General features: G+C 40.9%; 4 protein-coding genes across 5 annotated transcripts; 2 read left to right on the forward strand and 2 right to left on the reverse strand.

Moving 5' to 3' along the window:
- Positions 1 to 2,508: 2,508 nt before the first annotated feature.
- LOC308303055 (hemoglobin subunit alpha-2-like) lies at positions 2,509 to 3,344 on the reverse strand (the record flags this gene model as incomplete). The annotated part of the gene is made up of 3 exons (XM_080747374.1): positions 2,509 to 2,637; positions 2,773 to 2,980; positions 3,250 to 3,344. 3 exons carry the CDS (start codon positions 3,342 to 3,344, stop codon positions 2,509 to 2,511), a joined length of 432 nt encoding a protein of 143 aa, XP_080603500.1.
- Positions 3,345 to 9,742: 6,398 nt separating this feature from the next.
- LOC308303056 (hemoglobin subunit alpha-1-like) lies at positions 9,743 to 11,103 on the forward strand (the record flags this gene model as incomplete). Its single annotated transcript, XM_080747375.1, has 3 exons — positions 9,743 to 9,837; positions 10,323 to 10,530; positions 10,975 to 11,103. The coding sequence occupies 3 exons, from the start codon at positions 9,743 to 9,745 to the stop codon at positions 11,101 to 11,103; spliced, it is 432 nt and encodes a 143-aa protein (XP_080603501.1).
- Positions 11,104 to 13,902: 2,799 nt separating this feature from the next.
- On the reverse strand, positions 13,903 to 15,843 carry hbae4 (hemoglobin alpha embryonic-4). The gene is made up of 3 exons (XM_080747722.1): positions 15,518 to 15,843; positions 14,581 to 14,785; positions 13,903 to 14,039 (listed from the first exon to the last, which is right to left on the reverse strand). Exons 1-3 carry the CDS (start codon positions 15,613 to 15,615, stop codon positions 13,911 to 13,913), a joined length of 432 nt encoding a protein of 143 aa, XP_080603848.1. The 5' UTR covers positions 15,616 to 15,843; the 3' UTR covers positions 13,903 to 13,910.
- Positions 15,844 to 17,819: 1,976 nt separating this feature from the next.
- LOC308303735 (tRNA pseudouridine(38/39) synthase-like) lies at positions 17,820 to 24,627 on the forward strand. Of its 2 annotated transcripts, none has more exons than XM_080748220.1 (7): positions 17,820 to 17,938; positions 19,677 to 20,070; positions 20,632 to 20,909; positions 21,934 to 22,117; positions 23,191 to 23,300; positions 23,503 to 23,675; positions 24,201 to 24,627. In XM_080748220.1, the coding sequence occupies exons 2-7, from the start codon at positions 19,678 to 19,680 to the stop codon at positions 24,467 to 24,469; spliced, it is 1,407 nt and encodes a 468-aa protein (XP_080604346.1). In that variant the 5' UTR covers positions 17,820 to 17,938; position 19,677; the 3' UTR covers positions 24,470 to 24,627. The 2 variants fall into 2 exon arrangements, with proteins under 2 accessions (XP_080604346.1, XP_080604345.1); XM_080748219.1 differs by having other exon boundaries at positions 17,824 to 17,938; positions 19,674 to 20,070.
- Positions 24,628 to 24,684: the final 57 nt, after the last annotated feature.

Here is a 24,684-nt window from a genome sequence, read left to right on the forward strand (position 1 = left end):
TGGAGTGTGAAATGCTATTCAATTATGAGTTAATTTCATTAAGAGTCCTGCGAAGCTTGGCCAATGTGGGATGAGGCGGGACATACAGTATGTGCATAGTCTGCATACAGACAAAGCCAGATGTAGGAGCAGTTAGCTCTGTAAACAAAAAAATACCTTATGGGCTAATGACATCCTATATTAAAATTGGACCTCTGAGGTCACGCTCATGTCACCATGACTCAGCTATAACCATATAAGGAGTTACCAATGCCCAAAAAAAGTATTTTCCTCTTTTTTATGTCCAATGTATTGTAAGGTTAACAAGTTAAGTATAACCAAAATCATTTGAAATTAAATAAAATATGGAGAGGTTTCTACCCCACAGCAATAAAATGTGGCCCTCTGGAATGAGTGTGAAAATATAGGGTGCATTTGGATATCCAGCACTGATTGATCGCACTGACCAATACAAACTAATCGTGATTGCGCTCCCGGTGAGTATTTCCGAATGCACCCATATTGGCCCTCTCTATCATCAAAGTTGCCCACCCATGACCCATGCTCTAGTCTAGACTATCAAATTCAATAGCTTTTATATTCGGTATTCAAACCTACCCTCAGTGCCTGGGCCTGGATTTGCTATGCCTTTTTGGTCATGAATTGACTTTTTTTTCAGAAGGAGTAGTTCACCCAAAACATGACTTATTGTCTATCAATTACACACCCCATGAAGCATTGAATTCACCAAGATTTTTTTGGTTTTGTTGTTCTTGTTACTAAGCAAATAACTTAACTCAGTCGGTGCCATATTTAAAGTGGGATGACCTCTTATATTGCCGGTTCGCCAACAAAGGGTTAAAAAAATAGTGTGCACGCTGGTGCACACATTCGTGCACATGATCATCAGTGGCGAAATTAGACCTTATTCCCCATGGGTTTTCAGATCAAGGGGGCCCTGATCAAAGGGGCCCGGGTCTGTTGTCTTTGCGCGATTTAAGCGCAAACTACAATGATTAATCCACAGTGGTATGAATTTATGTAGATATGGGCGCATTGTTTTATTTAGGCCTATTAAAAACACATTTTATTTTCGCCACTAGGGGGGGCCCTTGGGTTTTTAAAACCCAAAAACCCTGTCAAATTACGCTTGTGCAGATCATGCACTATGCATGTGCATGCTTTTCACAGCTTTCAAACAAAAAAGTCCGCTTGGAAATCCGTTCAGGCATTCAGGAGAAAGGAGCCCTTATGTTTTCTTCAAATGTAAACAAACATGGCTGCCATGTTTGAAAGATGGGGTTGGTATGGGGGTTAAACATGCAATTTCGCGATCGCGATCATGCCTAGTACACTGTTGGAGGTCCAAATTATTTTTTTTTCAAAAAAAAAAATTTCAATTTTTTATTTTTTTATTTTTATTATTTAAAAAAAAAAGACGTTCAGAAGACGTCTGGCAGGGGGAGGTCCATAGTGAAAAAGACGTTTTAAAGACGTTTTTATCATAGAAACATCTTTTTTGGCAGGGTATGAGTTTTTAACAGGCTCCGTACCCAGGCTTTTAATATTCATTCGCGTTTGGCTCAAAAAGAAAAGATGGGGCTTTGCTTCTGCAATTTCTGGCAGGAAGATGGAGTCAACCTTCCATTTCCCCAACCAACCAGTTGTGACGCCAGGGCTCTAAGCTGTGTGCTATGGGGAGCAAGGGCAGGCCTTGGGGCAGATGCACAGATCGGTGAGCCAATAGGATCCACCTGCCATTTTCAGGGTGAATTGAATACGCCCCTCTAAACCAAAATCATCCTGTGTTAGGGCAGGATAATAATAATATAATGACCAGTGGAGTCTCCGGTGGTAGAGTCTCCTATTGACCAATGACCTGGTCATCAAATTATTGGCTCAGGAATGCAACAAAAACATTCATGAGGAGTGTAATTGATAGAAAATAATAAATTATTTGGTAATTATTTAAGGAGAGTTGGGTGCTGGGGTGAACAATTTGTGTAGAGGGGGGAAAAGTAGCGGACCAATATAGACACCTGGGATTCCGGTCAACAAAGTATATGCTGTAGGCCAGGGTTTAAACTACATAATACCATCAGGTTGCAGACAGTGATAATGATAGTAATCCTGGAATCTAATGTACTTCAATATCCTGTTAAAATGAATGGTTACTATTTTGAATATATATTCACCCATAAGGCCAGTTCTTTACAATTTGACTATACAGTAGCAGTCACTCTTCTCTATCATATTATGAATGCTAACCATTAAATTAACCCAAAGTTGTGAAAATGTTTCTGTGTCTGTGACACACTGTCAAATAATCCACCTTTGGAAGGATTATGACAATGCTGTAAAGACTCCTTTTTGTTGTATTGTTAGCAGCACTGCTGGCAGAATTTACTTGTCCTTTTGACCATATAGGATAAACCACAAAGAGAAAAGCATGATTTAACGTTTTCTTTATTGTCCAATAATTTAGGCCATTATACACAAGCATAGCAGCACCAACAGCAGACCACTGTTTTAACGGTACTTCTGCTGCAAAGCAAGAGCCACCAGGGCCAGGAACTTGTCAACAGCCAAGTGGACCTGGGGGGTGAAGTCCTCGGGGAACATCATGGCCAGGGTCACCAGAATGCAATGGATAAATAACTGAAAAGAGAGACCAAGATGTAGGGTGTTGTGTCCACATACTGTAAACTCAAAAGCTAAGAGTTTGATACGTTAATTTCTTACTTATTCAATTTGATGTAACACAAATGCTCTGAAGGAATTTATGCTCCCTACCTTGAAGTTGATGGGATCAATCCTGAGCATGAAGGCGTGCAGCTCGCTGAGGGTGAGGAGACCACCGTTCAGGTCATCTATCTTACCCAGGGCATCATAGACACCATCCATAATGACGACGCCATGTTTCCTGACTTCGACAGAGTCCTTGGACAAGTCTTTCCAGTGGGCGAAGTAGGATTTGGCCTGGGGGAAAACCTGCAACAACCTGGGGGCAGAAGAGATCATGGTATTGGCAAATATGGTGAGAAAGGTGAAAGGTATCCGTGTATTCTACACATATGACACATGTATGACATACGGCTATTAACGTGAAATGAAGGCTGTCTGTTACTTCTCACAAGGGCAACTACAACTGGTTGTCTCCATCTCCATTTATGTATATAGTCTCTTATCGAGAATTACTTAGACTACCAGTGAGTCCATGAACCTCAATTCAGTGACCATTGAACATAGCAAGATATACCGGTATCTCACCTGGTAAGAGCCTCAGCCCCAACCTCATTGTGCATGCCCCTCATCTTGTTGAGGAAATCCTGGACGGTGGCCTTTTCTCTGATGGTCAGACTCATTTTGGTTGATGGCTGAGGGCTTCTCAAGCGATGTAAGAATGAAGCTTTGGAGTGTTCTGGAAGGTTCTACAGCATCAGGAGGCTCTTTTATGAGCCAGAATTCACCACGTGAGTCACCGCGTTAACCCCACCTCTGTCGTCACAATCTGAGTTCCCAGATGTCTTTTTTTTGTCCCAGCCACTGTTGTCATCACCTAGACGAGGAGACAGATTTGGACTTGATGGAAGAGATAAGGCTGCAACACACTCTGTGAACTTGTGTTGCCTGGCTTTATCTCTTGAAGCTTAATATAGATGTACAATTCTGTAATAGACTATACACACACTACAGAAACGTGCTGTTCACAGCCTGACATTTTTGTTTTGGCTGTTTGTAACTTTCCTTTACCTTTACCTATTGTCTGTTTTGACCCAACTATCCATGTGAGACCTTTTAAAACAACCTTTTACTTTTAAAACAAGCCATTCTGTCAGAAAATGTCATTTTAAACATGAGAACATGGATTTAGACCATGGATTTAGCCTATATTATTGAATATTCTGGCTGTATATTCAGTCTACAGGCTCTAGAAGACAAAGGTATGTCCCTTCAGCCTTACTGCTGTATGTACACTGACAAATCTCAGAAGAAGATATCGGATTGGTCAGCTGGTTGGCCCCTCACAACGCACTACAGCCAATCACAGTGTACATGTCCCAAGTGACCAAGCTATGCAATGTAAATTGCCAGGCTAAAAGTGCAGATGCAGTGCCAGTGAGATCACATACATGTATTTGAATATAAACTATTTGTTTATTGTGAATGAATAGTCCTTTCTGAGGGCACAACTAGTTGACCAATCCAATAGCTTCTCCTGAGATTTTGACTGACTGAATTTGTCAGTGTACATAGTGTAAATGGGTACGTAATAAAAGATGAATGGAAGTGCCCTTATAAAGCCTGTGGATATACAGTAGCGCCAATGGAATTTCGAACATACAGCCAAAATATACAATATATAGGAATGTATGGCAATGGTCTCAGCCTTGTTAAAGCTTTTTCTGACAGAATAGTTTGTTTTCAAGCTAAGATCTAACATGGATATTTGGCCTAAACGGGTAGTGTGTACAAACAGCAAAACTTTCATTTTCAGGTCATGAAGTGCACATTAGTGTATAACTAGAAAAATATTGTTCCTTCGAAACAATTGTGGGCTCGCTTCAAGCCGGAAAACAATGGCTATATAAAAGCACAAAATGTCAAGATCGCAGGCAGTGCTCTCTTTGACGTTACTGACGTCAAAGATTGGTCCATTTTGTTCCAAAAATGTGTTGTGCAAAAGTTGACCCGCTGGTGGCGCTATATCAGGCCAATGTGAGAAGGTTGGTATCTGTTCCTTGACCTATTGGGAATGTGCTTGCAAGATTTCACGCACATCCCAGACTGTGTTCATGATTTGAGGTGTTTTTGGCTTTGTACACTTTATCGCTGCTTGCAGCTATATTTATTATTATTATTTTATATTTTTTTTGTGTGCACTTCATAGGCATGTTAGATAAAGGTCCTTAGATTGCGTGTAGAATGTTTCATGCAAATTGCAAAAAAAATCCTAGAATAAAAACGGGTTTAAGCGTTTTACAAACTGCTCAAAATTATATAGCGCCCCCCTTTGGCCATTTGGGGTAAGATTGGTTTCAGTGATATTTGAACTAACCCTCTACACTATTTTGTCATGAAAATGTGACTTTGCATGTATGTTTTAGAGGCAGAAGAATAATTTGCATAAAAATGCAATATTGTTTGAATTATTTAAAAAAGCATGTTTCAATGTTAAAGAAATCCGATCTGACAGATCTTTAGATATCGGTCCAAAGTTCACGTAAAAAAAGTTTTGTGCACGTGACGCGAAAATTCCAGAATAAAAGCGGGTTTACGCGTTTTACAAACTGCTCAAAATGGCGGAAAATCAAAGGGCGGAGCTTACTTAACAACGACACAGATGTCTTCCGCTTGAGTCAAAGCACGCGTGTAACAAGTTGCATGTCTTCAAACGAAACGAGTCATGACTTATGCCCGTTTGAAGTTTGAATTTTCAGACGCTTCGTATAGCGCCCCCCTTTGGCCGATTGGAATAAAATTGGTTTCAGTGATACTTTGACTAACCCTCCACATCTTTGCCAAATGCCATGAACGTGTAACTTTGCATGTATGATTTAGAGGCCGAAGAATAATTTGCATAAAACCGCAATATATATTGAATTATTAAAAAAATCATTATTTAACGTACAAACTTCTCACCACATAGCCTGTGTAGATATAGGTTCAAAGTTCATGTGAAAAAAGTTTTGTGCACTTGACGCGAAAATCCCAGGAGGAGATAGATTTTTACTGTTTTTCATATAATTCCGAATTGTGGGAGACCTAAAGGTCAGAGGTCAAAAGTTAGAGGGTAAAAGTTGTTCGGCATGAGGAGACGCATAAGTGTATACAGGTTTCATGGCTGTATGTATAACACAGCATGAGCTATACCTGTTCAAAGTTCGCACTTTCGAAGGCTTCCTACAGCGCCACCATTTGGCCGATTGCTATAAAAAATAATAGCACACTTCGCCACTGTAAACTGAACACATTGATGTTTTTATTTTCATTTTCTCACTAAGTATGTAGGAGTAGAAAGGAACCGAAGTTTTTTGATACTTGCACTGACTGCCTGCCTAGTAAATAATGACAATATCTAAAGTGTGCTCGCCTTATAGGCGAGCCCACAATTAGACTGTGCTTCTATATAAAGGTCAGAGAGATAAGACCAGACAACACCCCAAATTCACAGAATGTTCTGATACCTCATCTCTTCCATCAATTCCAAATCTGTCTAGAGAGCCAAAAGAGGTGGGGTTAACTCACATGGCAAATCGTAGATCATAAAAGAGCCTTGTGATGCTGCAGAACTTCAGACCGCTCCAAAGCTTCATTCCTCCTATGCGTCCTCAGTTCAGCCATCCAGCAAAAACATGTCTGTCTGCCAAAGAAAGGTCCACCGTCTTCACAAAGATGTCCAGCAGTGTCCGATGAGTTTGGAGGCTCTTACCAGGTGAGACACCGCCCGGTATACGGAATTAGGGACTAAAGGGAGGATATGGCATGTGAAATTATACTTTATCATCCCACATAAGGAAGGAAGGGTATTCATTGTACTGCTTAGCAGGATAAGATGAGTTTTACTGTGAAGCATGCAATATTCTACAACTATACAATATACATACAAGATCATGTGTCAAATGTTTAACTGTAATATTCTTTCTATGCCCATCCTATTTATTATTTGTTTGTTGTTAGTCATGTTCAATGATCAAAGTTGAGCTCTATTAGTGGTCTTATTTAGAGGGCAGAGAACAAATGTTGAATGTTAATGGCACCCTGTCTCACCGAAACCACTAATACTGTATGTGGGGTCCCACAAGAGAGCTCCTTTTACTGTATGTTAATGATATGAAGTCAGCCTTTCTTTGATTGTTCCCTGTTCCGTTTGGCTGTCGAGCCAACTCTCCTAGTGTCTCACCAGGAGAAGTCAGAGGCAGAAAAAGTACTTAGTAGCCTAATGAACAGAAATTTGCTTCTGCTTAACACACAATGGAGCTCCATAAAGCATACTATATTTTAATTAAGGCTGGGACTTTAACTGATTAATTGCGATTAATTAATTACAGAAAATTAACGCGATTAAAAAAATTTACCCATTTTAATCGCACATAGTTTTTGCACCACAGAACCTTCAGTTTCGGGCATCCCGATCATAGTGATGCACCAACCAAGAAGAGACAACAAACGCAAAGAGAGAAGTAGCCGATCAGAGCGCTTTGCTTGGCCCAGTGGATGCGAAATTTTGATGAATTTTGATTCACTCGTACAACAAAATGTGTTTTACTTGAAAAACAATGCTTCTCAGTTTAAATATTGATGTGCGATTAAAATGCGATTAATTGCGATTAATTAATCACAGAGCCTGTAATTAATTAGATTAAAATCTTTAATCGCATCCCAGCCCTAATTTTAATGTAACCTGACTCCGCCAGATGGTGGCGGCATTGAGCAAGAGTTCACAAGTTAAGTTCACTATACTAGGTGAATCAATATAAGGTTTAACCTTATTGTTATGATTCTTTACATATAAATCCCAGGTTATAGGAATTTTAAGCTCCCAGCGGCCATCATGGACGCGCGCACACGCCATCTTGAAAATGAAGCCTTTCTGGAAGGTGTATTTTCCTAAATCTTTAGTATGTTCTCAAGCATGTCCAGAGGTACCAGAATCAGTTGAAAAAGCATTTGCAATTTTTCTTCCATTCGAGATATAGCCATTTTAAGCTCCCCGCAACAATCTGGGACGCCATCTTGAAAATGGCGGCTTTCTTGGAGGTAGATTTTGGTAGATTTTTACTATGTTAATTAGCATGCCCGCAATGCTACCAGAATCCATTGAAAAACCTTTTGTATCAATTTTTTGGGGGTTAAGCCATATTTTCTCTTAGATTGACTGACCTATATACGTGAACTTGACTGTGAACTTGTGAACTCAACACCGTCTGGCGGAGTCAGGTTAATTTTAATGTACAATAAGTAGGTCTGCTAAAAAACAGCTTTTATTTGTGTTCATCTCAGGCGAACCAGATGATGAATTTCACCGCTTGTAAATCAAATAGAATTCACGCCCCGTTTAAAATACAGGTGCTTGCGCCCTCTCCCGTGTAGCGAGCCAATGAGGCACAGTGATTATAGGTGCAGAGTCATCTCTGCTCTGTGATTGCTCTCTCAGTGCTCCGTCAACCACAATCATGTAACTCTGGTCCCAGTGGTGGTCCCCAAACTTGTCCAGTTCTGTACTCCAATCCTATAATTTAGTCACTGGCTGCAGTTCCACCCAGCCAAAAATCAATCAATCAATACATCAATAAATTCAATAAATAAATAACACAGTTCTAGTTGGATGCACTGTGGTGACAATAGAACAAACAAACCACCTGTACTCACAGTTCCATTATCTATTTATTGTGGGCAAAATACTAAAAGTGTTTCGGCTGTAAGGAGAGATGGTCTTAGATTGGCTGCCGTTCAGATAAATAAAATTACCGTACCACTTACAGCTATATTTCGTTTTCGAGTCCCTGCTAACATTTTAGGCTCTTTTACCCTTTTAACTTTTTCTCTCCTATAGTTGTTGGTAGGTTTTAGCTTTTTTTTCCTCTCATTTCTTACTTTTCCATATTTCCATATTTTCTATTCCATGTAGCCTATACAGTATTTAAAATAAAAATATATACACGTATATATGCTTATAAGACTTTTTAGTTCCTTAACCCATAGTTTGTCATTTGGGAATACTGTAATGTTTTATAGGGAATATTGTTGTCCACACAGAAGGATATAGGAAAAACTGTTTGTGTCAGTTCATAGAGTATGTCCAAACATGAGGCATATGACATCCCAATATGTATGATGGAAGCAGGCTTGAAAATGTGCAGTTGTTTTGCAACAAGCACAGTTTGCTCTTGAATTTTGTCGGGTGAGAGAGCACACAGTCTGCTGAAGAGACATACACACAGATGATAGATAAAGGTGAAAAACAGCTGTAACTAAATATAGAATAGGCACCTCCTCTCTTCTCACTATATATTTTTGTAATGTATGTGTGATTCGCTGTACTGTAGATTTGAGTGTGATACATGAACTCTATGACTGTGGCCCACACCTTCCAGTGTAGCTTTAAAATGAGAGAACAAGGGCTATTCTAACTTATATTTAAGATAGGCTACTTATAGTCAAGTATTTGGTCTTTTACGTGTTTATGAATCGAAATTATGCGTCAAAACATTACTTGATAAAAAGTCCATGGAATAATCTGGACTTTAAAGGCAAAGGGGTCCAAATGTTTTGGTACTTGGCCTTCGTCATACTGCACTTACATGTATTTACGTTGAAATGTGGCAGACACCAGGATTAGGGCCATGGGTGTCATTTTTTTTTTTTTTAAGATTTGTTTTTGGGCTTTTTGCCTTTATTGGATAGTAGACTGACAGGAATGGGTGTCATTTAGGCTTTTATTACAAATGTTCCAATTGTTCCCACCTTCCCCGTTGTATAAGCTACACTACAGAATGCTTCTATATTTAGCTTAAAGAGATAAGGCCGGACAACACCCCCAAGTTCACAGAATTAGCTGATACCTCATCTCTTCCATCAATTCCAGATCTATGATCTCCTCTTCTAGCCAATGGAGAGCAGACAGAGGTGGGGCTAAGGTGACTCACGTGGTGAATTGTGGCTCATAAAAGAGCCTCCTGATGCTGCAGAACATCAGCCCGTTCAAAAGCGTCATTCCTGACCTGCATTGCTTGAGAAGTCCTCAGTTCCGCCAGCCAACATGAGTCTGTCTGCCAAGGAAAAGTCCGCCTGCACGGTTTTCCTCACAAAGATCTCCGCCAGGTCCGATGAGCTTGGAAGTGAGGCTCTTGTCAGGTGAGAAACATGTATGCTATGATATGATATGGAAAAATGTCAAGGAATGTGATTCGATGCCACATAACAAGGAAGGTAAATAATCGTTCATACTGCTCAGATGGATAAGATGGGTTTTTACGGTCAATCAGGTGATAGTCTACCATACGAGAGATCAAATGCCCACCAAAACATTTCAGTTTCAACGTTTGTGAACACTAAATGCGTAAATGTTGCAAACAATCAGGTGTAGTTGCCCTTTCAAGTACATTTTTTCTCTTGTCTCTTTCTTTTATCCCTCTCCTGACTGCATCCCAGACCAGTGTAATAAATCGGGGGCCCACTACAAATCCTGAAACTGAACCTATTCTTTATACTGAATAACACTACAAATCCTGAAACTGAACCTATTCTTTATACTGAATAACACTACAAATCCTGAAACTGAACCTATTCTTTATACTGAATCACTTTATGCAAGCACCCACTATCTCTTCCACCCCCAGGTTGTTGGCTGTTTTCCCTCAGTCCAAGTCCTACTTTGGCCACTGGAAGGACTTGTCCAAGGACTCTGTCAATGTCAGGAAGCATGGCGTTGTCATCATGAATGCTGTGTTCGATGCCATCACTAAGGTAGATGACCTGAACGCTGGTCTCCTTACCCTCAGCGAGTTGCACGCCTTCATGCTCAGGATTGATCCCATCAACTTCAAGGTACGTAGCCTAAAGCCTTCACAGCCTATCGTTGTTGTCGGGTGGAAACCTTTCTCTGCGTTTTTGTATATTTAAAAAGGCTTTAAAATAGTGAAAATAGCAGATCTACAAGCACACAATGCCTCACGGTGCGCGGTAGTTTTGTGCGACAGTCTTGTATGATGAAGCAGGGCTTTACTTTACGAAAACAAATTACAAATTTGAAAGTTGGAGATACGAGGTTTCTGCCCGACAGTGACTATATCTGCTTCTAAGTTGAAAGGAGCTGTAGGTCTTCTTATATCTCACAATCGAGGATTGTTAGGCTTTAAGATTTGTGCCAAGCACTTATTTGGATAAGAGAGCAGTAACAAAGAAAAGAAAAAACTAATGTATGTTGGTTCTTGGCAATCACCTTTTGATTTTATGTCAACACAGCACTTACCTTTTCATCTCTCATTTCAGTTGTTTATCCACTGCATCCTGCTGACGATGTCCATGATGTTCCCTGACGACTTCACCCCCCTGGTCCACTTGGCTATGGACAAGTTCCTGGCGCTGGTGGCCCTGGCTCTGCAGCAGAAGTACCGTTAAAACAGCGGCCATGACGTGGCGCCGCTGCGATCGTGTACAATGATCTGATTTATTGGACAATAAAGAAAGCAATAAATGAAATTCAAGCCATGGTCTTTGTTGTTATTGGGTGTGCTGCATGAGAGGCCGCATCTGTAACAGAAGTTCAAGGTTTCAGCTTGAGTTGGGAAAACCTTACACAGTAATTCTGTAGATGGTAACTGAGGACATTCCCCCTAAGATATTAGGTTCATTTTTGGCCAATCCTAATGTAGTGGACATATTTATCCTACTACAAGAGCATACAGTGGACAAAAGGGACTATATTTACAGCATTGTCGGAATGCATCCAAACAGATTAGACAGTGTGTCACAGAAACATTGACAACTTTGTGTTCAATCAATAAAAACAAGCCTAAATATACAGGTAAATATACAATAAAATGTGAATATGTTCACGATTGGCATAAACTTGCAACATTTTATTATGTGTGTGTGATGGAGAGAGAGAGAGAGAGAGAGAGAGAGAGAGAGAGAGAGAGAGAGAGAGAGAGAGAGAATGAGAGAGAGTATATCTTCTTCTTTCGTGTATCATCCTCCTAGATGATTGGTTGACAACATTTTATTTCACAAGATTTCTTGTTACTTAGGGGAGGCCATAGGGCTAGAGAGAGATTAAATAAATCAAATGGTTGATGTCACAGTGAATAAGTTTAAATTACTCAAATCTAGGCCATACATGATAGGCCTTGAAGAGAATGATTTGCTGCTACTTGGGCTGTTTGTTCCTAAGTTCAATCTTTTCTCTTCTTTCAGATTGGGTCACCTGAAATATCATCCCAGTCTTTTTTTAATTTAGTATTTATCTAAACAGTACTTGCTGTGCTGATTACATTTTTATGAAACCAGGTCAGAATGAATGCAGTGCTCTTCAAATTATAAACAGGAATATTAATTATATAAAATTATGTAAACCAATTTGAGCAACCTCCTGAGAACCTCCTGAAAAATGTATGTCTATTCATGATAATATACAGTATATTATTAAATACACATTATACATGCCATTCAAATGCTACAATTCTCTTTATTAATGTATATAAATGTTACCTGATTACAGTGTGGATACTATAGACATGTTTGTTACCATTGACCAGTTAGAACAGGACTACTAACTGTATATAGTCATACTGATATTATGGTTGTCTTCAAAAGTAATTAATAAACATCCTTCATAATTATTGTTAATTAAAAAGGTGGGATAGTTCAAATTCACACTTGACTTGAACATGATACAGAATGAATAGCCTACTACTTCAATGACCTACCGTATATGGTTCAATCCCAGAGGTGTCAGCTTGGGGTTGCTAAATGTATGAGTTCAGCACCATGGATAGCAACATAAATGATGTTTCTCACTACGTCCAGGGGTTTCAGTGCCTTGTGGGCTTCACTTGCTCTAAATGGTAAATGGTAAATGGTGCATTTATATAGCGCTTTTTATCCAAAGCGCTTTACAGAGATTGTGCATTACATTCACCCATTCACGCACACATTCATACACCGGTGGCGGAGGAAACCATGCAAGGCACCATCCAGTACCGGGAGCAATGTGGGGTTCAGAGTCTTGCCCAAGGACCCTTCGACATTAACTCAGGGGGAGCCCGGATTCGAACTGGGAAACCTTCGGGAACCCTTCGTGCTCTAATAACGGTTTCTCTACCCCTGAGCTATGCCGCCCGCTCTAGCTCTTGCGCGCTCTAGCTCTAGCTCTTGCGGTGTTGAACTATGTCAAACTATGTCTATGTTGAACTATGTCTAACATTATTCTGATTCCTTTTAGCTACCGCCAAAGTAGCAGCTACTCTTCCTGGGGTCCACAACAAACATAACAATACACATACTCTACCAGTAAGACTCCCTAATCGGGAGATAAGCGACCGTCAAAACAAATAGCCTAAAAACAAAACAAATAGCCTAAAAACATGTAACAGTCTTGCTAAAAACATTTTCGAGACAATGAAAGTCAAGAAGAAAACAACCATGACAAACCATCAAAATACATTCCACTGAGGTTATGCAGGCCAGTTAAACTGCAGTGCAAAGCACAGACTAATTAGTAGAGTCTAATTAGTACAACTAGCCCTTACCCGTTCAAAGATATGAGCTCCAAAATGATGTGCAGTGTGTGGGTTATGGGATGTGCACTGTGCACAGTATATGAGGGATGGAAAGTAACTTTAACTGGTGCTTGCATGATAATATGTAGGAGCATCAATGTAAGAAATACCCGTTCCCCCCAGCACACACCCGCCTGCCTGCACACACACACACACACACACACACACACACACACACACACACACACACACACACACACACACACACACACACACACACACACACACACACACACACACACACACACACACACACACACAGAGCTGGTTAAACATGTTGCCTCATGCTAGATGCAGAATAGATGTGCCTCATGCTAGATGCAGAATAGATAGTAGATACACCATAAAAATGCTAATATACAGCATATGATTTGTGAAAGTGACAAACGGGCTTCACAGTTATGTCAGGTGTGTTCATATGCTAATGGTGATGCGATTTCAGATCAATTGCTCCAGCCACTGAGGAGAAACGCTGTTTCAGACAGACAGACAGACACTCACTCACTCACTCAGACATTTCGAAAATTATATGTTTGATATTAAGCACATACATTTTTACCAACTTTTATTTAAAAACAACATGCATAACAACAAACAATACAATTTAAATAGTGCAGGGCATCTCAGAGCTCAGGTAGTCCACGATTCTCATCTGTATTTCTCCGCAAGCACCGCGGAGAAGGCAGACAGGTACTTGTCCATGGCCCGATGCGCCACAGGCGTGAAGTCCTGGCCCATGTAAGCAGCCAGTGTGACCAGCAGACAGTGTGAGAATAGCTGATGACCAATTAAAGAGGGGTTATTATTAGAGATGTATTGTATTACATTGGAGTAATTGAAGCCTATTTTATATTATTGGCTAGCACTTCGTAGGCCTCACCTCAGGATTTAACTAATAACATGTTGATGTTATAGGTTATAGGCTACTGAAGATGAAGATGATGATGACCATAATAATAATATAAATCAAACTAGAAATAATAATAATAATAATAATTGAATGGTGCAATTCATGGAAATTGCAAGTGTGGTTGCACTGACATGAGTCCCAGGGAATCCGCTGGAAAATAATCTGTACTGTTCCTGATGAATTCCATCTTACCAATTATATTACATATTGTGATACTGATATGGTCACGTGAACAATCCTGTCCGATTGGACATTACATTGTCCAATCAGAAAAAGGACAGAAAAGATCCATTGAACTAAATGGACTTTTGTGGTTGTGGGGTTACAGAAAATTATACAGAAAAAGATGTCTCTTTATTATGACCTACTATTATTTTTGGCTATTAGCCTAACTGATGGCAGGCTGACCTTGAAGTTGATGGGGTCTATTCGGAGCCTGTAAGCGTGCAGGGTTTGGAGGTGTGCCATAGTCTCTGTCAACTGGCTTATGTCCTTGGCTCCCTCAGCTATGGCCAGGATGATCTTCTCCCCATGGGAAAGCAGGTGTTCAGAACGGGCACTGATGTCCAGATGCGAGAAATACGTCTTGGAGCCAGGTTCGGTTGTGAACAGCCTACAGAAGCGAGCAAATAAGGCACAGTTCCTTTCCTTATGGTGACAATATGAACAGTATGCCTATCTCTGCTGCTTTTCATGGATAAGCTATCTAATACTCCATAGAAGAAATTCATCGAATCATTATCTTGAAACTTAGTTTGGGTTGTTGATCCTGATCCTGATATGCTTATTTGTCTGCTCTGCCGTTTACCATTTTGGAATCTACCGGCACATGCCTTTAAAGGCTGCATACGGAGTGCAAGAGTGCATTTGTTGAAAAATACATTTACAATATTAGACCAAGGAAGATTTAGTAATACATTCAAATGTGTTTGTTTTTTTGGTGTTGATCAAAGTGAATCGTTTAAAAATCTGTTCAGGATGTCACGACCAGTCTCTACACCAGTACTTGAGTCAGAGTATAGATACTCCTGGTCAAATATTAGTATATTACTCAACTTCAAGTGAAAGCTCTGTCAAATTTACACTTGAGTTAACGTACGGGAGTACTTGCTTTTAGAAATACTTAAAGTATACAAGCAAGATAGATAGATAGATAGATAGATAGATAGATATATAGATACATTTATTATCCCAAGGGGGGAAATCAGTCGCCCAGTGGCAGCACAGCAGAGAAGTATGAAAAGAAAATACTTTTTTCTATTTTACAAATACAAAAAAGGTATTCCGTAAATACAATAAAAATAAATCGAATGCCATTCCAACAGGAATTGTTACAATTACTTACCTAATAAGGGCATCTGCACCGATGTCCTCTGCTACAGGTGTCAGTCTTTCCCATATGTCTCGAATCAGTTTTTGCTCCCTTTTCCTCAGCATCGACATTTGGCACTGAACGTTTCTGGAGTTGAGGTGTCCTCCAAAGTGTGTAGCATTTATTTCTCAGACCAGATAATATTGGCTCAAACCCCTTCCTATTCCTTAAAGATACACGTGTAAAATAATTAATCAACCATCTTTGAACTGACCAACTAATCAATATTTGAAATCGTACAGCATTGTTTCGTCTGAGGATTTGTAGTTAAAATTCTTCTTTCTGCCGGTTGCTTTTGTATTTCCTCTTCAATGTTATCGCACAAGGACCATATGCTTGAAGGTGGGGGCCAGTTGTGCACTCACTGCACTGCATGGGCTGTCCCTCCCTGCCTGCCGTGCGTCACACACTTCAACCACATGTAGCCTACCAGTGACTGGGGATGAAATGCACACTGAACTTTGTTTGGTCGCAGCCACTACTGTGGCAGTGTAAATGCCATTGGGTTCTTGAAGAGATACAGAGATGGTCTGACGACCAATGTACAGTCAATGTACAGCCTTTGTAGGCCTATCGTGTCTCAAACATATTCAGAGTTTCCAATTAGGGTGATTTCAAGTCAGAGTAAACAATACTCTCAAAATTCACTTGTTAGTTTTACACCATAATATGAGAGAGAGAGAGAGAGAGAGAGAGAGAGAGAGAGAGAGAGAGAGAGTCTGTTTATGTGTGTGTGCTGTATGAGGAGAGAGGGAGGGTGGAGATAGGATGAGTGTTGTGTTGAAAGATAAAGTCTTGCAGCTTTCCGTATCAGCAGTTCCATAAGTTGAGGGTAGGACAGGACCCTGGGTGTGTGCTGGTCTGCGTATGACACCATGTTGGCTTATGCACGTGTCAGCCAAGTTCAAACTTCTTATTTTCACTTTCAATTTATCTTAAAACTAACTTGATTTTGCACATTGCGTGTTTATTATACACAATACATTATACATTATTTGAGGTCATTATCTGTTTCTGCAGGCTGCTATCGCCTATTTAAACCTTACAGATCACTAAATTTACTCAAATTACACATAGTCACATAGGCTACTATTGTTATTTTGTATTTGTTTAATCTACACATTAAAATCTTCAGTAAGCAGGATCACACAGCAAGTTCTGAAGTTTATTAAACAAAAAGAGAAGATAGTCACATAATTATGTGACCAGGAAATAAGACGATTCATAAGAGATATAGAAAATAATAATAATAATAGAAAGGATGATATGAATACGCATACAATAAAATAAAATATAATAATGACGTTTTACAATTTAGATGACTGAGCTGTGTATCAGTTATACGATACTGTATGCTCATATACATACAGTGTGTCCTGGTAAAGTAGGGACGATCACATAATTTCAAAGGCAGCTTTGTTGCTCTGCAATAGACAATCAGCACTGCTTGTGTGTATTTTAGTCCCTACCCCACTCTCTCGCAAGACCCTTTGCCTTTTGCCAGGCCTACATATATAAGAATTCGTTCTTACCTTTGCCTGGTATGGGTGAAATATAAATAATATATAAACATAGCACAAAACGTTTGGAAATGTATGTTTGGTGGATTATTTCTCTGTTACAACAATGCTTCTAGCAAATATCCTTTACACCTTTGGAAAGCCTGTTTATTTCCCTTTTAAATGGTCCCCATTTGTAGGAATGTGCATTTGTGGGATGAGTATGTGTGAGTTGTGCCCATGAAAAATACTAGTAGACCTACCAAACAACTTAATCTGCTGTTGCTATAGTTTTGACCTTCCTATCCCAGGTGCCCACATGAAGTACATGTGGTATAAAGGGATACATGTCTCAGTAATTGATAGAAAAAAAGGCATTTTGGGGGTGAACTTCGTGCCCTTTCCCTGGCCTGGCTCCAGCCCCTGAATCCCTAGCCACGCAAAAAAATAATTCTGAAAATTGAAACGAAATGTAAAGTGTCAGGCTACCCTTTCACAGATTTCTCAGATCCCCCCTTACCGTAGCCTGCACATGATGATATGAATGAATGATAAACCAACTTTTAAAGAATAATTTGAAATAAGTAATGGAGTAAAAGAGTTGCAACTAGTAATTTATTTTAAGTGGCACTGGTAGCCATGACATGTTCAAAATAAAACATGCCACATAAATACTTTCCCCCTGCGCAGTACCACAGGGTACCCCTAGGGGCACACGTTTAAGTGATGAACTACATTTCCCAGACTCCTCCACAGGAAATAAATCCGTCGTGAATCTCGGTCCGACAATGGACGGACACTGTCGCGTGTGAAAGTTATTAGATAAGAAGTTTCCATTGGATCAGACTGCAAACCAGAAAGACATTGGGAATTAAAACTGTACAACAAAACAAAGGTAATTTGCCTTAGTGTTTTGGCACTTTCTTTGCCAAATACAACCCCTCTCTGCTGCTCTCTCTTCATCTGTCACATGAGCTAAGCTATGCTAACATTAGCTCATGTGCTGCTGCTGCTGCTGTGCTGCTGCTGCTGCATACAGTACAGTAATTACAGTTTGTTACAATTGTGACCACATTATCTCTTGTCACGATACTACATTTTAGTACTTTTTCCCACCACTGTGTATACATATTATTGTAGGGGGAAAGTTTCTGCAATCTGCATTAATTACTTAGGACCTGTCACCTGAATGATGAACCAGCAACACTGACTTACTTACCTTATGTTCAGGGCACAGCGGTGCAGCACACAGTATGAGAAGCCTCAGTAAAGTAAAACTACTTTACAAGACTATTAGTTGTGATGCACAGATACACTCGAGAAAGCACACTCCTGTTGGACCTCAGTCTGTTCTGGGGACTGCAAGACCTCATAGCAGGTGATTTAAGCCACCCCATTCACCTTCTATTGTTCCTTTAGTAATCTATTAATGTACCCTTAACACCGGTAAATGCATGTAGCTAATACAATTAATATTATGGGCATGTTTGATTTAAGAAAAAATATTACTGGATATTGTCAATGCTTGCTTTGGAGCTCGGCATATGTAATTGGAATTGTCTTCACCCTGCTATGAAACAGGGACCATACCAGCACCAACAGGATATTGTTTTGGACCTTTATTTTACCAAGAAGTCACATTGAGCTCGTAAATCTCTTACAAGGGATACCTTGCCAAGGTAGCCATATGAAAACAACAGAAATCATAGACCAAATGTCTGTCAGTCCAATGTCTATACACTCATGCTGACAAGACTGATACTAAACAGGGCCCAAATTTGGAGATAACTGACATCAATGATAGTGATACCGCCAGCTGTACTGCGCATGCATCTCCGCCATGGTAACAGCCGCATGCTGAATCGGTGACCAAATTTGTAGATAACTGACATCACTGATACCTCCGCCATGGTAACAGCTGCATGCTGAAACGGTGCCCAAATTTGGAGATGACTGACATAACTGATACGTCCAGGTTCTCCAACATTACTTCTGAGACTCCTACATTAAATCCCTCATACATATACTGGGCACACCCATATACTATGGTCATAGCTGACTTATCGTGACATCAGTGAGATGTCACAAGCACACAAGCCAAGCAGTGAGCACAATATAAAGTGTGGGCCCTTTATATATGCATTATGCAAGCAGCATTTCCTGACTATTGGCACATCTCCAAGACACAAATCTACACAGTCTACATTCACATTGAATTTCCAAGTGTCAGAACAGCAGCTCTCACTCAAGAGGCTCCAAACTTTTTGTACTAGCCCAGGATATCTAGCTTTACAACCCATATATCTCTGCGTAACCCACAGATCCTCAGATCCATTAGTCCTAGTCATCAAGGTTGACATCTCGGGTTAAGTTCTTCTTACCGGACACCACTGCAGTGGGTCCTCCTAGTCTAGGACAACCAGTCCCTTTGAGTAGTATTTTATAACGGTATTCTAAATCCACAAAAATATTAAAATAGCTAATCTAGGTTTGGTGTCAGTCATTTTAGGCAAGCTCAAACTTTTCCTATGTCTTAGTTATCCCACGTGTTGCCTCAAGTAATGATTATTTATTTGTTGTAGTAATATGCACACATTCAGAAGTGTCCTTTCTGTTCTCCGCTTCTGAAGCAGCATGTCAGATAACTTACATCAACGGGTCAAAGAGCTGGAGGAGGAGTTGGAGAGGATCAAGTCTCAGTTGGGACAGGAGCAGGTAGCCAGGGATGACGGAGTCAGGACCACCAAAGACTGCCCCCCTGATACCCACGCCAGCAACAGGAGGAGTAGGAAAGGTGGAAAAGAACGTCCTTTTGACTTTTCTGTCCACCCTCGGCGACACGTGGCCCTCCGGCTGGCATACCTGGGCTGGGCCTACCAGGGCTTCGCTGTCCAGGAGAACACAGACAACACGGTGGAGGCCAGGCTGTTCGAAGGGCTGCTGAAGACACGGTTGATCCAAGACCGCCAGAGTTCCAACTACCACCGCTGCGGGCGCACTGATAAGGGAGTCAGTGCCTTTTCCCAGGTCTGTTCTCTTTGGCTGTTGGAGATTGGCTTTAGGTTGGTTTAGGGATAGGACGATAATCGTTATTATAGTTTATCGTGATAAAGAACTCTCACAATAATCGTATCGTGGAGATTACATTTATCGTCCATCTGTCCTCCGTCATGCACTGGGATTAATTCACCTTTGTCGAGCTGCATATCCGGTACCTCTTAAACCCTCTATATTTATCGATTTATGCATTTATATTTTTCACTCTATACCAAATCTCTTTGCCAGAAATAGCAGATCTGCAGTTTTTGGCAAACGTTCTTTCCCGGTTCCAGTGGTTAACAAAAGTGTCATTTTAAGGGTTTTAAGCATATTTTGATTATTGCGATAATATTGTAAATCGCAGTTATTTTGGTCACAATCATAATCGGGATATGACATTTTCCATCCCTAGGTTGGTTACAACATTCTGTGTAGTGTACTGTCTATTCTCCAATAAAAAAGGGACAAGCTTTTTGACAATAAGATACTTTTACACATTCACTTGTCGACCCACACTGGTAATCCTTTTTTCCCCTTGCCCTTTCCCAGGTAATATCCATAGACCTGCGCTCCTCTCAGTTTTGTGAGGGATTGGGTGTCACACTTCCAGACAATGTGGATGCTGGTACCAAAGTGAAAGCTGCTGCCTCTGAGCTTCCATATGTGAAGATGCTGAACAGAGTCCTCCCTCAGGACATCAGGGTGCTGGAGTGGGCACCGGCAGCTGAGGGTTTCAGTGCACGCTTTGACTGTAAGTCCCGGACTTACCGCTACTACTTCAGCCGTGGGACTTTGGATGTAGCATTGATGGCAGATGCCGTGAAACGGTAGGTACTAGACTAGAGGTACAAACCTACAGTATGTACACTGATATAGTACACAGATGGCTGCAACACTGGCCTACCATTATGTACTTTCTATGATTTACTTATTTTTTTCCCTCCAAGGAGGCAATGCAGTGGGTGTGTGGCTTCATCAAGAGTCTAGGCTCTCCTGCTTCTGGCTCTGGAGGAGACCTTTTCATGATCATAAATGTAATCTTCATAATAGTAAACCCATAAAAACGTCATAAAATCTTCATTACAACTTAACTCATTGAGTGCCTATCCCGAATTAGTTCGGGATATATTATCGCATCCCAGAGTGCCTATCCCGAACTAGTTCGGGATATTAAAAAAAAAAAAAAAAAAAAATGATTTTTTTTTTTGGACCCCATCAAATCTAGTGAACATGATTTCAATCGCGATTTTGCATGTTCCACCCCCATACAACCCCATCTAACATACAGGGCAGCCATGTTTGTTTACATAACATGTAAAACATAATGGCGATTATCTCAAGAATGCCTGAACGGATTTCCAATCGGATTTTTTTGTTTGAAAGCTGTGAACAAACTGCACAAATCCACTCCAATGCAATCCAGGATTGCATTGGATTTTTTAGAGCTCATTCTTCTCTGTTTTTTTCCCATGCATGAGGTGTGCAAGGTTTAATCATGGCTAAGTTGACGAAAATAAGGCTTCTAAAATGCTTGGTAGCCAATAGCTAACTTCAAGCTAACTTCATCCTCTTCCTGTACATGCACAAAGGAAAGTGTTCAGGCAAGTCATGGCTGCAGGGCTTCTGCATATACCAGCATATCTCTATGGGATTTTCTATGGCCACTGGGCGCCCTCTAGTGGTGACTAGGGTGGCACTAAATGAGTTAAATCCACCATACTTAGTAAACTTGACTGGGGTTGGCTATGAACTTGTTCCGCTTTTTTTCCCTCTACACCAAATCTCTTTGTCAAAAAGATTAATGTGAAGTCACAGTTCCCAATTGAGACTCTGTCTGTTGACCCCCCACAGGTATGAGGGCACACACGATTTCCGCAACATCTGTAAGATGGATGTGGGCAATGGAGTGCTGCAGTTCCAGAGGACTATCCTGTCGACCTCAGTCAAACCCACCCAGCCTCAAGATGCGACCAGCACTAACCCATATGACCTCTTCATCTTTGAGGTCAAAGGACTGGCGTTCCTGTATCATCAGGTGTGCAGGGAGAAAAAGCAACAGTGTGTGTGTAGAGATGGGACGATAATCGCTTTTATCGCGATAAAAAACACACTTAACACATCGGATGCCCACGTGATCTCTGACGTCTTATTTGCTGGTGCCCATGGCAACGCGTCATTTTACCTACTGGCGAGAGTACTGGCGAGAAAAGTAATCCGAGTAAATGTAATCCGAGTATGTCCTGTTTATTTCGCAAAAATCTTTTCTTTCAGTCAGGACCGTTTTTTATCATTTCTAAGCCACAGTGTTTGTGTTACGGCATGTAGAAGAGGCTGTCGTTTTGAGAAAAAAAATTAAAAAAGGAAGAGAATCCGGAGAAAACAGCATTTTTGTGCAGCCAGGAAACAGGAAGTCAACGAGCCACACAGCACGTCCGGGTGACGTAATTGCGCGCTGCATGTTGGGAAATGGAGTTGTTTCATCACCGCGGTAGCCAAGTGCAGTAGCTACAGTACAGTATAGTTTACTGTACAACGCGTCAAACGCTCGTTGGGCACTCGTAAAGATCAAAGAGATTGACGCGTAGACACCACGTGGGCACCCGATGTGTTAATGTATCGTGAAATTGTCCTCTGTCATGCACTGGGATCAATTCAGCTGCATATCTGGTACCATTTATTTAAACCCTCTACAATTGGTAAAACGGACCTGGAAATGACCTACTTGATACTCTTTTCACTCTCTACCAAATCTCTACAAGCTCTAGTGAGCTTGTAGATCTGCTATATTTTGGCAAATGTTCCGATATTTTGATTATCGCGATAACGTAAATCAAAATTTGGTCACAATGATTGTGACATGAAAGTTTCACTCGTCCTGACTCCCATCCCCGTGTGTGTGTGTGTGTGTGTGTGTGTGTGTGTGTGTGTGTGTGTGTGTGTGTGTGTGTGTGTGTGTGTGTGTGTGTGTGTGTGTGTGTGTGTGTGTGTGTGTGTGTGTGTGTGTGTGTGTGTGTGTGCGTGCACTATAGGCTATATATTATGCTTTATAGTTGTGTGTTTAGTTTTGTATATAACATCCACTGTTTCTTTTTTCCCTGTATATTGTAGGTGCGCTGTATGATGGCAGTGCTGCTCCTTATTGGCCAGAAGCTGGAAGCTCCGGATATAATAGACCAGTTGCTGGATGTTGAGAGCAACCCCAGGAAACCCCAGTACAGGTGCGTTTGCTGTGTGTGTTGTTTAGGGCCAAAACGTAATCGGACCTCTATGAACAAATCAGAAAACGCCTTGTAAGACCACCATCACATATTGTGGACCGCCGCGGGTGGTGAGGTGGCATTAGTCTGTTGTAGTCGGCACAAGCCAGTGTGGTGTGATGGGCCTTCTGAGTTGAACGCTACTTTTGACTTGTGTTTCTAGCATGGCGGTAGACTTTCCGCTTGTGCTGTACGACTGCCACTTTGACGGGCTGAGCTGGCAGCGGGACGACGAGGAGTTGAACCACGCCCTGGCCACACTGCAGCAACACTGGACCCAGGGTGCCATCAAGGCTAATGTCATCCATGGGATGATCCAGGGCCTGGAGGTCTTAGGTAAAACATTCTACCCATCCCCATATTCGCTGAATGGGTAGAGATGCTGCCTGGTAAACACAACTACCTTCTGCAAGCCCCTGGGATCCAGTCTGCTTGCTACGTTCTGCGTTTTGTTTTTCTCACACCACTTTACAGTCTGGAAAGTTAAAAAATATAAACAAGTGAAAATGACTCATGGCTTCTGATTGGTTTGTGGAAAGGGCTGGACCAGTGTTGTCCAATGTAAAACTCAAGTCATTTCCTGACTTGCCTACGTCATTGAAATACGAGTCAAATGGACCCTGGCCAGAGAAGTGAAGTGAGAAAAAGACAAACTTAGTGAATCAGGCTGGATCCCAGGCTAAACAGAAGGTCCCCAGTCCCCCCCCCCCAGCTTATGTGTCATGATGTGTTGTGAGCTTGTAGATTTGCTAACTTAAATGGGGGATCTAACATTTTTGTGTATAATGACATGCCCAAAATAGGGACGCTAGGTTGAAACTAAGTGAAAATAAAATGCATCCCTCTCTTCTCTGTCCACAGGTGGGGCGTCTTCTAGTCATTGCTTCCTGGTAGAAGGCACCAGACAAAGGAATTACAAGGCTTTGCTAGACCGTCCATGCTGCGATAGTCTGGAATCCAGGATAGAACATTTTGTTAAGAGAGGAAGACTGGAGCGTGATGAAGGGGAGAACGGAGAAATGGTACACAGGGGTAAAAAGTCAAAGCATTCCCACAGTTCCTCAAGTCCACATGTTACCACAGAAGTGCCATCGTCAAACGCAAATGCAGATAAGCAAATGGAGGTCTGATATTTTCGGGTTAGAGTAATGCTTTGTATTTTACTTACTAACCCTTGCCCTAAAAATGCAATAGAAGTTTGACATTCAAATGTTATGTTTGTTATTCTACCCATTCTCTATTATTTTTATTTGTTTTTATAATTTATTTTTTCATGAATCGAGTACAAAAGGACCCCAATACAATCTGAATGGCACTGTTCTGTACCATTCCTATCCAAACTTCT

The sequence above is a fragment of the Nannobrachium achirus genome, assembly GCF_963921795.1.
Source record: "Nannobrachium achirus genome assembly, chromosome: 18".
NCBI classification, from domain to species: domain Eukaryota; kingdom Metazoa; phylum Chordata; class Actinopteri; order Myctophiformes; family Myctophidae; genus Nannobrachium; species Nannobrachium achirus.

Coding starts and splice junctions, on each gene's coding strand:
- hbae4 (XM_080747722.1), bottom strand. CDS start 15,615: ATGTCGATGCTGAGGAAAAGGGAGCAAAAACTGATTCGAGACATATGG. Junction 14,786..15,517: donor GGTGCAGATGCCCTTATTAG/GTAAGTAATTGT, acceptor TCGCTTCTGTAG/GCTGTTCACAACCGAACCTG. Junction 14,040..14,580: donor TAGACCCCATCAACTTCAAG/GTCAGCCTGCCA, acceptor ATTGGTCATCAG/CTATTCTCACACTGTCTGCT.
- LOC308303735 (XM_080748220.1), top strand. CDS start 19,678: ATGTCAGATAACTTACATCAACGGGTCAAAGAGCTGGAGGAGGAGTTG. Junction 22,118..23,190: donor TGGCGTTCCTGTATCATCAG/GTGTGCAGGGAG, acceptor TGTATATTGTAG/GTGCGCTGTATGATGGCAGT. Junction 23,676..24,200: donor CCAGGGCCTGGAGGTCTTAG/GTAAAACATTCT, acceptor CTCTGTCCACAG/GTGGGGCGTCTTCTAGTCAT.